The sequence below is a fragment of the Pelophylax lessonae genome (genome assembly GCF_965119305.1).
Source record: "Pelophylax lessonae genome assembly, chromosome: 3".
Taxonomy (NCBI): Eukaryota; Metazoa; Chordata; class Amphibia; order Anura; family Ranidae; genus Pelophylax; species Pelophylax lessonae.
In genome coordinates, this window is record NC_138770.1 from 437,478,161 (window position 1) to 437,495,361 (window position 17,201).

At 42.1% G+C, this 17,201-nt stretch overlaps 1 protein-coding gene across 1 annotated transcript in view; it reads right to left on the reverse strand.

Annotated features, from left to right (window-relative positions):
* Nucleotides 1–17,201, reverse strand: part of MAP7 (microtubule associated protein 7) — a gene marked incomplete at its 3' end in the record, with an annotated part of 231,665 nt that overhangs the window by 100,474 nt on the left and 113,990 nt on the right. Inside the window, exon 2 of the mRNA XM_082250917.1 lies at nucleotides 7,563–7,646. Within this exon, the coding sequence (XP_082107043.1) occupies nucleotides 7,563–7,646 (84 nt within the window). The remainder of the gene's footprint in view (nucleotides 1–7,562; nucleotides 7,647–17,201) is intronic.

Consider the following 17,201-nt stretch of genomic DNA (forward strand, 5'->3'; position numbering starts at 1 on the left):
CGTTATGACTATCATGTGTCTACTATCTTTTTATGTATTGCAACAAATTTTAACCCTAAATGTATTAATTTATTATTTATCGTATATGCTGGTGCCAGTCCAGAGTATCTAATAGGACATCATTGACATCATTATGTGCAATCGTATCATGCTATGTTGTAATGGGCTGACTTGTATGCATTTATTAAATGTTATCAACTAGTAATGATGTATCAATGTCATTATGTTGTGATGTAACATGTATATTTATGAATTAAATTAGATATTATATGTTTATACTGCGTTATGAATTTTATGTATATATATATATATATATATATATATATATATATATATATATATATATATATATATATATATATGCGCAATACCTATGTCAGCTCATTGATATATTTATTGATATCTTTTCTTTGATGCAGCCACGTTACATATAAAGTCCAAATTTCCAATTGTTTTATTTCTGTCACTGTACACATCAGAAAGAAAAGTTACAACACTAGATCTTTACAAACATGCCCAATATAGAATGGAACTCCGAACTAAACTTTTTTGCAGTCTTAAGCTGGCCATACACTATACAATTTTCTTATTCAATTTCCTTTAGATTTACCTTAAACTATGTAGTGCAAGGGCCTGCCAGATTGCATACAAATTGAAAGTGTTTAGGTTTGACCCTATATCACATGGTTTTGGTAAATCTTAAGCAAAGTTGAACAAGAAAATTGTATAGTGTATGGCCAGACTTAGGCTCATCATACACGTTACAATCTGACTATGCAATCTATGGACAATCAACAATAGGTCTGGCAAAACGATAAGAATCTATCTATACTATCTAATCAAATTTTATCCAATCAGGTCTACATACAGTACAGTGCCAAAGTTTTAGGCAGGTGTGAAAAAAATGCTGTAAATTAAGAATGCTTTCAGAAATGGAAATGTTAATGTTTTATTTTTATCAATTAACAAAATGGAAAGTAAATGAACAGAAGAGAAACCCAAACCAAATCCATATTTGGCGTGACCACTCTTTGCCTATAAAACAGAATCCATTCTTCTAGGTTTTCGTACATAGTTGAGTCCATAGCAAAATATGAGACAGGACTTAAGTCAGTGTGGCACCGCATCCCAATGTGTCATTTACAAATAAGAGAAAGGTGGCGGGACTTTATAGGTAGCCATTGATAACCCCATTAAAGAACTCAAGTGCTAAATCAGTAAATTATCAGTTTATTGTAACACCATTAAAATGGTATTTACAACCAATTCATGAAACCACATACATGAAAAATACAAAACAATATCTCCCCACTGTGAGAAAAAATCTCCCCAGTAAGAATACAAATACAACAGGGAGACCTGCGAAATTACCCGTTCTAAATGTAAACGCAAATCTTGCAATAGATTTTGGAAGTTATCGGGGTCTCACGGGTATCTCAGATTGCTATTGCTAAAGATTTACAGATCGCTACGTGTTTCGCTTAAAGGTTTATCAGGGAATCCTGTTATTGCTAAATCCCAGAGGTGGCGGGGGGGGCGTGGGGAGAGGAAAGAGCATGGAGCACCCCGGAACCATATAATGGCAAAACAAGGGGGATCCCAGACACACAGACTCCACCCAGAAGAAAGGAAGAGAATGCACACACCACGAATATCTCTTTAAGTCCCGGTTCCCATTTCTACGATGCAGGAACATGGCGAATATACAGCGTGTTCCCGCATGGCATCCGCACCCCTGGCAGTTCACACTGCCATATGCGATATGCTGGGGGTGTCAATTAAAAGTTAACGAAACCCCCAGATCAGATTGCATATCGCAGTGCAATCTGAAAGTTCGCACAGAATCGTATCGCACTAGTGTGAACCACCATGCGATCCGATTCTGCTGCGGACCAAAAAAAGGGTCCTGTGCGTGTTTGGTGCGATTGCGGTGCAAATTCAGCCATACAAACTGTATAGCTGAATTTGCACAGAGATCGCATATAATTTTAGAAGCAGTGCGCTCCGAATTACATGCGATCTCTGTGATCGCACAAATGTGAACCGGCACTTCGATCACTTCAGGAGTGTCATTCTGGAGCCAGTAACACTTTTCAATAATGATTATCTTGGAGTAAACAGATTTCGATTCCACATAGTAGGCGATGATATAGTTATCCTTACAAAGTGCTTCTCTCTAGCAATGTGCTGATCCCTTGCTGCATGATACCTCTCTCCTAGGTGGATCCGGAATGCATCCATTTTGTCTCACAATGGGGAGATATGGTTTTGTATTTTTCATGTATGTATTTTCATAAATTGGTTTTAAATACATTTTTAATGGTGTTACAATAAACGGATATTTTACTTATTTAGCACTTGAGTTCTTAATGGGGTTATCAGTGGCTACCTACAAAGTCCCACCACCTCTCTCTTTTTTCTTCTTTGTACAAAGTTGAGTTGCTTAGCCTTGTTTAAATGTCCTATGCATTAAAACATAGGAACTGGGGAGCAGAAAAGTGGCAGCAGGTGCTCTGGACTGCGAAGTCAAAACTTGAAATATTTTGCTGTAGCAGGGGCCAGTTTGTTCCCTAAAGGGCAGGAGAGTGGCACAATAATGAGTGTCTGCATGCAACAGTGGAGAATGGTGGAGGTTCCTTGTAAGTTTAGGGCTGAATTTCTGCAAATTAAGTTAGAGATTTGGTCAGGATTAATGGCGTCCTCAATGCTGAGAATTGCAGGCAGATATAGTGCATACAGAAAGTATTCACAGCACTTCACTTTTTCCACATTTTGTTATATTACAGTCTTATTCTAAAAGAGATTAAATTCATTATTTAATCTTTTTATATATTCAATACCCCATAATGACAATGTGAAAGAAAATAGTTTGAAATCTTTGAATATTTATTAACCGCTTGCCGACCGCCGAAAGTAGACATACTGCGGCGGTCAGCCCCGGCCAGGCAAAATTACGTATATATACGTCACTAGCCTGTGACCGGTTTGTGAGCCAATAGCGGGCGAGCGCGCGCCCGCCGCGGCTCATTCAGGGAGGAGTCCGCGCGTGTGACCGGCGGACCCGATGTCCGCCGGTCACACTACGATCGTCGGTAGAGCGGGAGAAAGGCGGGCGGCTTATGTAAACAAGCCGCCTGTCATTCTCCCCTGTGTAAAAACGGAGATCAGACGGTTCTACTATGTAGAACCGTTGATCTCTGTTTTTACAATAGGAGACCTGTCCCACTACAGTTAGAATCACACCCCTAGGACACACTTAACCCCTCCCTCTCCAATACAGTTAACCCCTTCCCTGCCAGTGTCATTTTTACAGTAACAGTGCATATGTATAGCACTGATTACTGCAGTAATGTCACTGGTAACCCCAAAAGTGTCAAAAATGTCAGTCAAGGGTCCTATCTGTCTGCCGCAATGTCGCAGTCCCGCAAAAAAAAAAAAAAATCGCAGATCGCCGCCATTACTCGTTAAAAAAAAAACACCAAAAATGACAAAAATCTTTCCCTTTGTTCGTAAACGCGATAACTTTTGCGCAAACCAATCAAAATACGCTTTTTGCGATTTTTTTTTTACCAAACATATGTAGCATAAAACAAATTGGCCGAAAATGTTAAAAAATTTAGATTTTTACATTTTTTTTGTGGGAATTTCATATAAAAAAAAATGGGAAAAATATTGTTATTTTTGCAAAATTTATGCTCTTTTTTTGTTTATAGCGCATGATCAAAAAATCGCACAGGTGATCAAATACCACCAAAAGAAAGCTCTGTGGGGAAAAAAAAGGACGTGAAATTCGTTTAGGTACAGCGTCGCAGGACCACGCAATTGTCCGTTAAAGTCACGCAGTAAAAAAAAAAAAAATCGCAAAAAACCCACTGGTCGGAATGGGGGTAAAATCTTCCGGGGCTTAAGTGGTTAAAAAAATAAAAAACAAAAACAATCAAATGTGCATAAGTAATTACAGCCTTTGAATTGAGCTCAGGTGCATCCTGTGTTCACTGATCATTCTTGAGATGTTTCTACATTATTGGAGTTTACCTGTGGTAAATTCAATGATTGAATGTGATTTGGAAAGGCACACACCAGTCTATATAAAGGTCCTACAGTTAACAGTGCATGTCAAAGCACTAACCAAGCCATGAAGCCCAAGGAATTGTCTGTAGACCTCTGAGACAAGATTGTATCAAGGCACAGAACTGGGGAAGGGTACAGAAAAATATCTGCAGCATTGAAGGTCCTAATGAGCACAGTGGCCTCCATCATCCGTAAATGGAACTTTGAAACCTCCAGAACTCTTCCTAGAGCAGGCCGCCCAGCCAAACTGAGCGATCGGGGGATAAGGGCCTTAGTCAGGAAGGAGACCAAGAACCCGATGATCCCTCTGACAGAGCTCCAGCATTTCTCTGTGGAGAGAGGAGAACTTTCCAGAAGAACAATCATCTCTGCACCACTCCACCAATCGGGCCTGTATGGTAGAGTGGCCAGACAGAAACAACTCCTCAGTAAAAGGCACATGGCAGCCTGCCTGGAGTTTGCTAAAAGGCACCCGAAGGACTCTCAGAAACAAAATTCTCTGGTCTAATGAAACAAAGATTAAACTTTTTGGCATGAATGGCAAGAGTCATTGTCTGAAGGAAACCAGGCACCGCTCATCACCTAGCCCAATACCATCACTACAGTAAAGGATGGTGGCAGCAGGATCATGCTGTGAGGATGTTTTTCAGGGGAAGGAACTGGGAGACTAGTCAGGATCGAGGAAAAGAAATGAATGCAGCAATGTACAGAAACATCCTTGATAAAACCCTGCTCCAGAGCGCTCTGGACGTCAGACCGGGGCGAAGGTTCTTCTTCCAACAGGACAACGATCCTAAAAACACAGCCAAGATAACAAAGGAGTGGCTATGGGACAACTATGTGAATGTCCTTGAGTGGCCCAGCCAGAGCCCAGACTTGAACCCAATTAAACATCTCTGGAGAGATCTGAAAAGGGCTGTTCTCCAAGGAGTCCAGGAAGTGATGATTTGGCCCCCACAGAGCCCTGGTATCAACATCCCATTTGTCTGGGATTAAAAGAAGAGACAGAAGGATTTAAGGAAGCCCACATCCACAGAAGATCTGTGCTTAGTTTCTCAAGATGTTTGGAACAACCTACTTGCCGAGTTCCTTCAAAAAATTTTTGCAAGTATACCTAGAACAATTGATGCTGTTTTGAAGGTAACATTTACTTTCCATCTTGTTAATTGATAAAAATAAATTATAAACTATTTTATTTCTGAAAGCATTCCTAATTAACAGGATTTTTTCACACCTGCCTAACACTTTTGTACAGTACTGTGTATATTATCCAATCAAACGGACCACAAAGGGAGTGAGAAGAAAAAAATCTCCAATAATAATACAGGTAGCAATAAAGAAATAAAAAAACTCAGTGACATTGTAAAACGTCCCCACTCTATGCAGAACTAAATAGATTTTGGTTCAGTTGACAAAAAGAGCAGAGAGGGTGCACAGACCTTGTAAATTAATGGAGACACATTAATTATAATAAAAACATATGCTGTATTTTCAAGGGCAGCAAGGAAATAGCGCTTTCAGTATAGTCAACATATAGTCCAACAGTATAAGACAACTCTCCGTGGCTGGCAGCAGGGCTCATTGTTATAATAAAGGCACTTAGTACACTAAATATTAAAATATTGAAATAATTATAAAACTATTAAACTTGAATAAAAATTCATGAAGGGCCAGTCAGTAAAATTTTCTTCCAGCTGAAGCCTGAATCATTTGTTTGACTCTCAATGGCACCTCTGCACAATCAGAAACGTGGTGCGTTTTTGCAAATGCCACACCACATGGTGCCACAGTACCATGTAGCTTGGTATGGCACAATAAATGAAAAAATAAAAAAAAAAAAAACGGTCAGGGACTTCTTTTTCTGGGTTTTTGCTTTTAAGGCAGCCCTCTGAAATAAATGAGCCGCCTACACACACAACGCTGTATGCAATAATGTGAACCTAGCCTCCAATCCTTCACATCACTATCCTTTTATTACATCAGTGTTCTCAGTCCCCCTGCACATCACCCCCCTTCCACATTACAGTCCTTGTCCCCCTTTATATCACCTTCCTACTTCAAATTGCAGTTCCCAGACACCTTCATATCACCCCCTTCACATTCCTGTCCTCACCCCCTTTATAGCACCCACCCTTCACATTCCTGTCCTCATCCCCTTTATAACACCCCCCTTTACATTCCTGTCCTCTCCCCCTTTATAGCACCCCCCTTCCAATACCTGTCCTTACCCCCTTCATAGCACCCCCTTGACATAACCGTCCTCACCCCTTTATAGCACCCTCTTCACATTCCTGTCCTCATCCCCTTTACATCACCCCCTTCACATAGCCGTCCTCATCTCCATTAGAGCACCCCCCTTCACATAACTGTCCTCACCCCCTTTATAGCACCTTCCATCACATTCCTATCCTCACCCTTTTTAAAGCACCCACCTTCACATTGAAGAACCCAGCCCCTCCTTCACATTCCTGTCCTCACTCCCTTTATAGCACCCCCCCTTGACATTTTTGAACCCCCCTTTACACCGCAGTCCCCAGCCCCCTTTCACATTCCTGTCCTCAAACCTTTTGTAAAACACCATTCCCCTTCATATCACTCCCTTTGCATTCCTGCCGCTTTTATATCACCCCTCCTCCTTCATATTACAGTTTCTGATCCTACCTTTACATCGTGCCTAGATTCCTTCATAACAATAACAGTGCCCTCTTCCCTGTCCTACGTTACACAGGGCGGAGGCACAACAACTGACATCCGAAGTGCAGCAAAGCAATGGACGGAGTGGCGGGACCTGCCCTAGTTAACTGATAGATTAACTATGGTTGCTAAAATGCAGGGCCGTTCTAGAAACCAATCAGTTAACTGGGCTAAGCCCTGCCCTCTGTCCATCGCTGTGCTGCTGATGTCAGATCTGCAAAAACAGGGCTAGCGGCAGCTGGGGGTAAAAAGCTGATCCTAAATGGCACGACCGTAGCGGGTCTGGACAAAACATTGACTCGGTCCAGACTCTGCCCAGACTTGGTCGCCGCGGTCCGCCATTTAGTGGTGCCTGCACTAAAGCCTAGTACAAACAATGATATTAAAGGGCGAATGATCGTCTGTTTTTATTTTGCATGCTAGTCTCCAGATCGAAAATAAGGAGGTTACTAAAGTACGAAAATTCTTGTACGAAGAAAAAAAAAAAAAAAAAAAATCGGAAGTATTGTCATGTGTTGTGTTATTTTTATTGTATTTTCGGACAAAAACTGTACTGATGAAACAAAAATCGTACCATCTGGTATTGTATGAGAAAATTTTCATGTTTGTCCCTTCAGAAAATTTTGGACAAAAGCTGTGTCCTAACAATCAGAATATCATACGATCGCTTGGAAAGCGGTATTTTTTGTATGATTTTCTGATCGTGTGTACGGGCCTCAAGTCTGTGCATCCTCTCTGCTATTTGATTTATAATACTTTTCTCTTCCACTGGGAGAAAAAAAAAATAATAAATTTACCAGATTTTGATAAAGCATGGTCTTTTCTAGGACGACTCAACCCCGCCTTCTTCTCTTGGCTTTTACCATGAGAACTATCAGAATCTGAAAAGCACATAAAAGTGTGAAAGAGACATTAAAATGTATAGTAAGCAACTGTCAATATCAAAAGTACACAAACTCCATTTGATCAATAGAAGGAATACACAGTGGGACAGTAGGGGGTTTTTTTTTTTCCCCATCACAGACACTTGTAGAATAGCCACAAGAAGGAACTTTGTATTTTACCACAATTGCTCACCTTTCCTGCTTAGAATGGCAGAAAACCCCCAATCCATGTGTGCAAAGCTTGTCACGTCATACCCAAAAAGACTCAAGGCTGCAATTGCAGCCAAAGGTGCTTCAACAAAGTACTGAGTAAAGGTTCTGAATACCTAAAGTGTAAGTTCACCCTAACACTAAAATCCCTACATCTACAGACATCTCCGATCAAAGTCTAACCTACTGTATCTAGCCCTGTAAAAAAGAAATCAGTATATATAGCCGATCCAATCTAGTCTCCAGCAGCATAAAATCTGCAGAGGAGATAGCCGACAATAGATGTGAAATGGGAAGTGACATCACCCATACACTTATTATGAGGCTTCCGTTGTCGGTTGTGTCCTCTGCAGCGAAGCCGTGGCTGACGGCTCAGCGTGGGATCGGGTCGGATCGGCTTCAAAAAAGGTAAAGATTTCTTCTTTACAGGGCTAGATAGGTTAGTGTTATATTGTTGATGTCTATAGATGCAGGGATTTAAGTGTTAGGGTGGACTTCTTTAAGTTGATGTGATATTTCAGTTTTTTCTTAATAAATTTAGACATTTCTAAAACTCTGTTTTCATTTTGTAATTATGGGGTACGGAGTGTAGATTAATGAGAGAAAAAAAGAAAAATCAACAACTGTAGTATCAAACTGCAGCATAACAATGAAAAACTGAAGGAGGTCTGAATACTTTATGAATGCACTGTATACACAAACATCAGCACACACTAATTATTATTATTATACAGGATTTATATAGCGCCAACAGTTTGCGCAGCGCTTAACAAAACGAGGGCAGACATTACAGTTACACTACAATTTGGAACAAGAGGAATCAGAGGGCCCTGCTCCTTAGAGCTTACAATCTAAAAGGGAGGGTCAATTGATACAAAAGGTAATAGCTGTGGGGGATGAGCTGATGGAAAAAGTGAAACAGTGTTATTAGTTAGTAGCCGGGTAGGCTTCTTTAAAGAGAAGGGTTTTCAGGGATCGTCTAAAGATGGATAGATTAGGGGACAGTTGGACAGATTGGGGTAGAGAGTTCCAAACAATAGGAGAAGCTCTGGAGAAATCCTGGAGGCGAGCATGGGAAGAGGTGACAAGGGAGCTAGAGAGTAGGAGGTCTTGGGAGGACCGAAGAGAGCGGCTTGGTTGATATTTTGAGATCAGGTTAGTGATGTAGCTGGGGGCAGAGTTGTGGATGGCTTTGTAAACTATTGTTAGCACTTTGAATTTTATTCGTTGGGTGAGTGGAAGCCAGTGAAGGGATTGGCAGAGAGGGGTGGAGGTCACTGAACGGTTGGTAAAGTGGATAAGTCTTGCAGCAGCATTCATTATGGATTGAAGGGATAATCTATGTAAGGGTAATCCAATGAGGAGGGAGTTGCAATAGTCGAGGCGAGAGATAACCAGGGCGTGAATTAAAAGCTTGTTGGTGTCATTGGTTAAACAGGGCCGTATTCTAGTGATGTTGCGGAGGTTAAGGCGGCATGATTTGGGCAGGGATTGGATGTGAGCCTGAAAGGAAAGTGCAGAGTCCAGGGTTACCCCTAGTGATGATGTACATCAATCTGCATTCTTCTACATAGATGGGTAAAGAAACTGAACATGCCACACAATCCTGTTTAAAAAAAAAAAAAAAAAACTAGAAAAGCACCGGGATCCAGTACATGCTGAGCTGAGAGGGTAAAGTCCTTTATTATAATATAACAGGTATGCAACTACACAATGGCAAAGACTATACGCATTCAAATACTGTTTTGCATCTTAGTTAACCTTTAAAACTATAACAACATGCAAAGCACGCTAACGTTTTATTTTTTTAAGGCCATAGAAACTACTGCTGAACACATGGTACTCTGCCCCCCCCCCCCCCACTCAAAGCTGAACTAAAAAAAATAAAACAAAGAAAAACTGCAAAACTTCAATTAATTCAATTATGTCTCCCTGTGTAGGTTTCCTCCAAGTAATCTGGTTTCCTCCCACCCTCCAAAGACAGTGGTAGGTTAACTGGCCCTAGTATGTATCAGTATGAATGTAAATTAGAGGCCTTAGATTTGTGAGCTCCTTGAGGGCACAGACTGATGTGAATGTAATAATATATATATATATATATATATATATATATATATATATATATATCACATATACATACACACACACACATATATGAAAATCGCTACGTAAATTCATGGCACTATACAAGTACCTGAAATAAAGATGTACCTCCTTTAGGCTCCATTCACACTTGTGCGACTTGTCATGCGACTCTGCACATTAAAGTCCCATGACAAGTCGCACCCCATTCTTTTCAAAGGCACCTGTTTAAATTGGTGTGACCTAAAGTTGCAGCGACTTTGAAAAGGTGCCTGCACTACTTTGGGGTGACTTAGATTCATTGAGTGTAAAGTTGGATCAAAATCATGCGACTTTTGAAACGCGCTAATGTGAATGGAGCCTTAACCCACTATACGCTCCTTGAGGGCAGGGACTGAAGTGAATGTACAATGTATATGTAAAGCGCTGCGTAAATTGACAGCGCTATACAAGTACTTGAAATAATAAAATAATAAAATTAACGATACAGCAGACAGGGAGGGGGAGGGGCAATCCTTTTACATTGACATTTGCCAACAAGTAACAAGCTGACTGACAGCAGGAGGAAATGATTTCATCAGTAGGAGTCTGCTCTTTTACAGACTTATCACAAACGGGAGGCGACCTGGTATTGTAGCTAAATTGCAGTAGAAATAGGTCAGCAGTTTGGCTATGCTGTGTGGCTGGGATGCGTTTTGACAGGTAAGAAAGCTCCCATCTATATACATCAAACGTGGCATTCAGCTGTAAGATATTTACCTTACATTCTACACAAGTACGCCCAATGGCAGCTCAATAAGGATGATATAGTAGCTGTAATAATGATATATCAGAAGGTCTGGTTTAGGTTTTAGATAAAGAATAGATTAAGAATCACACAACATACTAAATAAGCCAACATTCCATTACCAACAATTATGTTTTGGTTGCACAAATTGAATCACAAAGATGGCCTTATTAAATAACCCAAACCAATATGTGTCAAACAGAATGTTTCAAACATGTCATTCTGTAGGTTTATGTGCGTGATAAATAAAACACCTTAATGCAGAACAAAACCTTCCTATCCTTTTAAGCCAAGGAAGCTGCCATCTTAGCCTCTGTTTAATCTGCAGATGCCATGGTGCTGCACATGTGATCAGTCATGACGCCAGCCATTGGATGTTTTTATTGAGAGCACAAGCAAACATGGCAGTTAGAATTCCCAGCATGTTAAACTGATGGATTTAACTCCGCTATAAATAATTAGAACAACAAAAAGAATCTTGGAAAACAATAAAAGGAAATGTTACAGGTAGGGCATGGTGTGTGAAAATAGTTTTCTAAGCAGAGACCCTAGAGAAAAAAAATGGAGATTGTTGCAATATTTTTTATCACACCGTATTTGCTCAGCGGTCTTACAAATGCAATTTTTTGGAAAAAATTCACTTTTTTTTTAATAAAAAAAAAAAAAAAAAAAAAAAAAAAACAGTAAAGTTAGCCCAATTTTTTTCTACAATATGAAAAATAATGATATGCTGAGTAAATAGATACCCTCTAAGGCCATAGAGTCGAGTGAGGGCCATTTTGCCCTCACTCGACTTCCTGCCTGAGGTGACAGATGACCGGATCGTTTTCTCCGCTACCGGCGGGTCTGGCAAATGTGCAAAACGACCGAGAAGCGGCGGGAGGGCACTCCGCCTAATCCACCGCTGGGACCACTCTTATTTTAAAGTGGACCGCCCGCAGTTTAAAAAATTACTGGGGTTATGGCAGCAGATAGTCATGCGACACTGTACCCTAATAAAATTGATGTCTTTTTTTTCTACTATTTGATCGCCTGTGAGATTTTTTTTGCGCTATAAACAAAAAAGAAAAGCAACAATTCTGAAAAAAATAAATAAATAAATAATAATAACTATGTAGCACCCTCCTAGGTAGGTGCTAGGAAAAAGCATCTATTGCTCCTGCTGCTTATCAGGGGAGGTTGATCCATTAGTTTGTCTGTCGCATGTTTCCAGGTGTGATTCACTGGGTCTGAGGGAGTGTCCCCACTGCATCCAGTGAGGGAGCTTGTTGGACAGTGGAGGGAACTCAGCCAGTAACACATCAGGTTTTATTACAGTCCCAGTGGGAGGGCATTCCTGTAATGCATCCTGGGATTGATCATAAATACCGAGGGGACATGTGACAGGGCGTCTTTGGCGGGAAGCAGTGTCCTAGGAGGAGGTGGATGCCTGTCTCTCCTCCTGCAGTGTGAGAGGAAGGTGGTCTTAGGCAGTTGGCCTAGTGAACCAGGTGTGGAGCTGAGCGGCAGAGGATCCAGAGTGCTGACAGAGGAGCTGCTGGCAGAGTCTCCCGGGAAAAACAGTGTCCGTGAGTACCAGGAGATTTGCCTAAGGGTCTGTCCAGGAAGGGGGACCACTCCAGTGAAGTCAGGGGATCAAGGAGCTAGCTCACACAGACTATTACAGAAAAGGGGGTGCCGTATAGATAACCCTGACGAGTAGGGACAAGGGGTGCCAGGAAGGACCCTGAAGAATGTTCTGCAGTACAGCCAAGTTTACCTCAATAGTTCATTAACTACTTCTTCACCGCTACTGACATGGTGTAGCAGTGGCTTTGCCGCATTCAGCAATATTCAGTCATCTCAGCAGATTATGCATAGTTAAATACCCAAGTTCCCAATAAAAACCCAAAAACCAAAGCTACTGGACTGTTTCCTGACTAAGCTAAAACACTTGGGAAAATGTTGAACTGTTATGTTGTTGCTAACACTAACCCAGGGGAACCCTTAACCAGCAGCTCCCAGGGGAGTAGTGCTACATTTGGGGGCTTGTCCGGGATGTCGCCCTGGGCTAATGGTAACGGCAGAAGAAAATTTTCAGAACAGCCATTTTTGCTTTCAGGACTTTGTTCTAATGCTCAATACAAGTGTGAGGCCTGCTCCACAGGAGATAGGGAGAGTGGGATGAAGAAAAAAATGCACAATGATGGCTGCCTATGGCAATCGCGAGGATTCCAGTCGAAATCGCAATCTGTACCTAAAAATGGCGGAGAGCTTTTGTCTGAGCTACAAAATGTACACTCCTTTGAAGTATTGGGAGGCAAGAGAAAAGCATCTTTATGTGAATATGTGATAGCATCCCATTGATGTCTATTGGGACACGTGGCTGCACAGACACAGCCGCCGTGTCCAAATATGACATTGCAGGTGCGGATCCCCAAATGCACACAAGGTGAGTTCGGGGACCTGCACCCACATGTCATATTGTGACAAAGCGGCTGTGTCCATACAGTCACCGTGTCCCAATATGACATGCAGGTGTGGGTTCCTAGGAAAGAAAATTGAGAGAAAAAGAAAGATTAAGAGAATAAAAGAAAGAAAACTTTATTGTGATTTAGACTTAAAGTAGAACTATAGGTTAAACTTAAAAAAAAAAAAAAAACATTCAGATAGATTAAGGGAGGGTCATAATACGTCCGTTTATTTTTTGGGATCAGTGTTTTATTGGGGAGTTTTACCTTCACTTCCTGTCCCATAGCCAAAACAGGAGGAGGGAGGAAATCCCTGCAAAGTGAATTCCTTGCCCCCCCCCCCCCCCCTCCTGGTGCCCCAGAAAAAGTGTCCCCATTGGAAGATTTCCCCTGATATGATAATGGTACACAGGGCACATAGATAGGGTAAATCTCCCCAGCGAGAGCACAGACAGCAATGAAACTGACAGGTGTTCTAAATTCTAATCAATCTCCCTCTCTGTCCAAAACTAGAAAAACAGTTGTGCCTTTAGTTATACGTTAAAAATAACTCCAGAGGATCCCTTAACAAGTAAATGCAAGCTCAACTACAGTGCCTTGAAAAAGTATTCATACCCTTTAAAATTTTTCCACATTTTGTCATGTTACAACCAAAAAAACGTACCGGTAAATGTATTTTGTTGTAATTTTATGTGATAGACTAGGCATGAAAAAAAAAGATTAATCGATAATGTTAATAGTTGTCAACTATTATCATAATCAATTAGTTGGTCAGCATACAGATTCACTGTATTTCCTAAAATGTAAACAAATAATGCAAACACACATACAGCTCAGTACACTGTTCACAACCCTTGGAAGGAAGGATGGCCATGGTCGCAGGACCACCTTATCCCAGTGAACCACCAGATAGAGAGGACAAGACAAAGCGGCCAACTCCGACACCCTGCAAGCAGAGATGATAGCCACCTTTTGTGACCGCGTAAAGAAAGGGAACTCCCGCATGTTTTTAAAGGGAAATTTTTAAGAACTAACAGAACCAAGTTTAAATCCCATGGTGAGAGGAGAACTTACAGGTGGAGTAAAATGATGAACCCCCTGAAGGTATGTACGCCCCAATGAATGGGAAGCCAAAAGGTCTTTGAGAAGAGACTGCAGAGGCAGACACTTGGCCTTTAACGGTGCTCAAGGCCAGTTCCTGATTCAACCCCGTTGAAGAAAAGCCAGAATCTTGAGCCATCGAAAAGGAACGAGGATGGACTCCAAGAACCTCCCACCAGGAAATGTACGCCTTCCACATCCGATGATGAAGCTTTCAAGATGTAGACTTCCTCGCCTTCAACATGGTTGGAATCACCGAGCCAGACAAGTTCCTGTCCTTTAGCACCTGGCTCTCAAAAGCCAGGCCGCCAAGCCAGCAAAGACCAGCCCTTGAGACAACAGATCGTCCCTGAGAGGAAGCCTCCAGGGGAGGTTGGCAACCAGTTGCACCAGGTCGGCGTACCAAGACTGGCAAGGCCAGGCCAGAGCCGCCAGAATCCCTTTGTCCACGATCCTGCGTAGATGTTGCAGAGAAAGATGTAGTGAAGAAAGGCGTAAAATTAGATGGTACCGGCTCCAAGGAGCCACCAGAGCATACGTGGCATCTGCCAGAGGATCTTGCGACCTGGCCACGAACCTCGGCACCTTTTTGTGGAGCCGGGACGCCAACAGAGTCACCTCGGGGGTGCCCTACTGCAGACATGTCTGCTGAAACATGTCTAGTTTAGGCCTAGGACCCCTCCCCACCTAGACAGGCTGGCATCTGTCATGACCACCATCCAGTACAAAGGGGAGAAAAGACTTGCCCTGTAGCAAGGTTGGGGAGCGGAGCCACCAGACCAGAGAACTCTTTGTCGCCCGACTCAGATAATTACATCGTCCAGCGACTTGGGACACTTGCCCCATTTGACCAGAATCTTTTTGAAGGAGTCTCGTGCAAAACTGTGCAGACGAAACCACCTGGAAAGTGGACACCCTCAGGCCCCAACACTCGCATACACGTCTGAAGGGATGCCATTTGTGGTTTAAGAGTTGAATGCAACTTCTGCAACTTTCCTAGAGAAAAAACACCCTGGCTAGAGCAAAATCAGGGTCAGCCCCAAAAACTCAATCTCCTGGTCTGAACCAAGGCAGACTGATATTCAGAAGCCACCTGATCTCCCACAAAGTCTGGAGAGTACTTTTCACATCGGCTATCAGAGCAGACGGAGACTCTGCTCGCAAGAGGAGATCGTCCAGGTATCCCAGCACAGCAATCACCCGCTGATGAAGCAACGCTAAGACCGGGGCCAACACTTTCGTGAGGAACTGAGGAGCCGAGGCTAGACCAAAAGGTAATGCCACAAACTGACAGTGCTCCTTCTCAGAGCGAAGCAGAAGAACGCTGATGCTGGGTGCGAAAAGGAATGTGCGTGTAGGCATCCTTGATGTCTAAAGAAGACAGGGAACTCCCTTGATGCAGGGACATCACCACCGTCCAAAAGGACGTCATAAATAATAGCACCTGCACAAAACGGTTCAGAGCCTTGAGGTCCAGAATAGAAAAAATCTTGCCCTTCTTCCTGGGAACCATGAAAGGGTATGTATAAAAACCCCCAAAAATGTTCTGACACTGGAACCAAGTCCCGCCCTGCCCACAACAGAGCTTGCAGCCAAGTCCTGGCAGGTGCACATTGGAAGGAAAGACTATTTCCGGAGGACAAGAAACGGAATTCCATCTTGGAACCGGATATAATTACCTCATGGACCCACTGGTCACTGACCCAGGAGGTTCACGGTCCGGAAGTGGTTAAAGACTCTGTACAGGGAAGTTCAGCATCTGAACCCATAGAAGGTGGAGGCTGATGGACTGGAGGTAATATAAGGCATTACCATTACATTTAAAGTAAACTTTTTGGAAAGGGTCAAGGACTTTTTTCAATGCAAAACTGTGCTTTTTTGGTTCAATAGACTAACAGAGAAGCTGCAGAAAAGCATGTAGTGCATTTTTCCCGCGATTTGCATTTTTTAATCTGCGCAAATCGCAGTAAAATCATGTGTGCAAAAAACACAAAATGCATAACAAAAAGTACTGCAGAAACGGAGCAAAAGCGAACTGCATAGATGTGAACCGAGCCTTATGCTGTCATACAAAATATATTACAGTTAGTTCTCTCTGCAAATCAGTCTTCAATTTTCTTTTTCTTTAAATAAAAAATTTGATCTCCGAGTCTGATGATATTTACCAGATTTAACCTCTAATATTATATACAGTATATCTCTTCTGTCTGTTATTCTCAGAGTGAAGTAGAGATTTTGCTCCCCAACCATATACAGTAGTTGGTTATTTATATTAATCACTGCATATAAATATTTAAGAATAAATTGGCTTTTCTTTAAACTTTAGATAACAACTAAATTACACACCGTACTAAGCCCCCGTTCGCATTGCCGCGATCGACTTGGGGGGGGGGGGGGGGTGTGGGCGACCGAGGTCGCGGTGCGAGAAGCCGCCACGGACTTCATAACATTGAAGTCTATGGTGGTCGCCTCCGGGTCGCCCCAAAGAAGCTCCAGACCCTTTTTCTAAGTCGGAGCGACTTGTGTCGCTCCTATTAGAACGGGCCCGCAGCTTCCCTATGGAAGGCGACCTGTGAGGTGACCAGGTCGCCTCACAGGTCGCCTTAGTGTGAACGGGGACTAAAGGTAATCTGATTAATCGAAACAATATCGGCCAACTAATCGATTATGAAAATAATCGTTAGTTGCCGCCCTATGATAAACCAACATAAAGTGGAACATAACTAAAGTGGAAGGAAAATGATAAATGGTTTTCAATATTTTTTACAGATAAAATGTCTGAAAAGTGTGGTGTGCATTTGTATTCAGCCCCCTTTACTCTGATACCCCTAACTAAAATCTAGTGGAACCAATTGCCTTCAGAAGTCACCTAATTAGTAAATAGAGTCCACCTGTGTATAATTTAATCTCAGTATAATTACA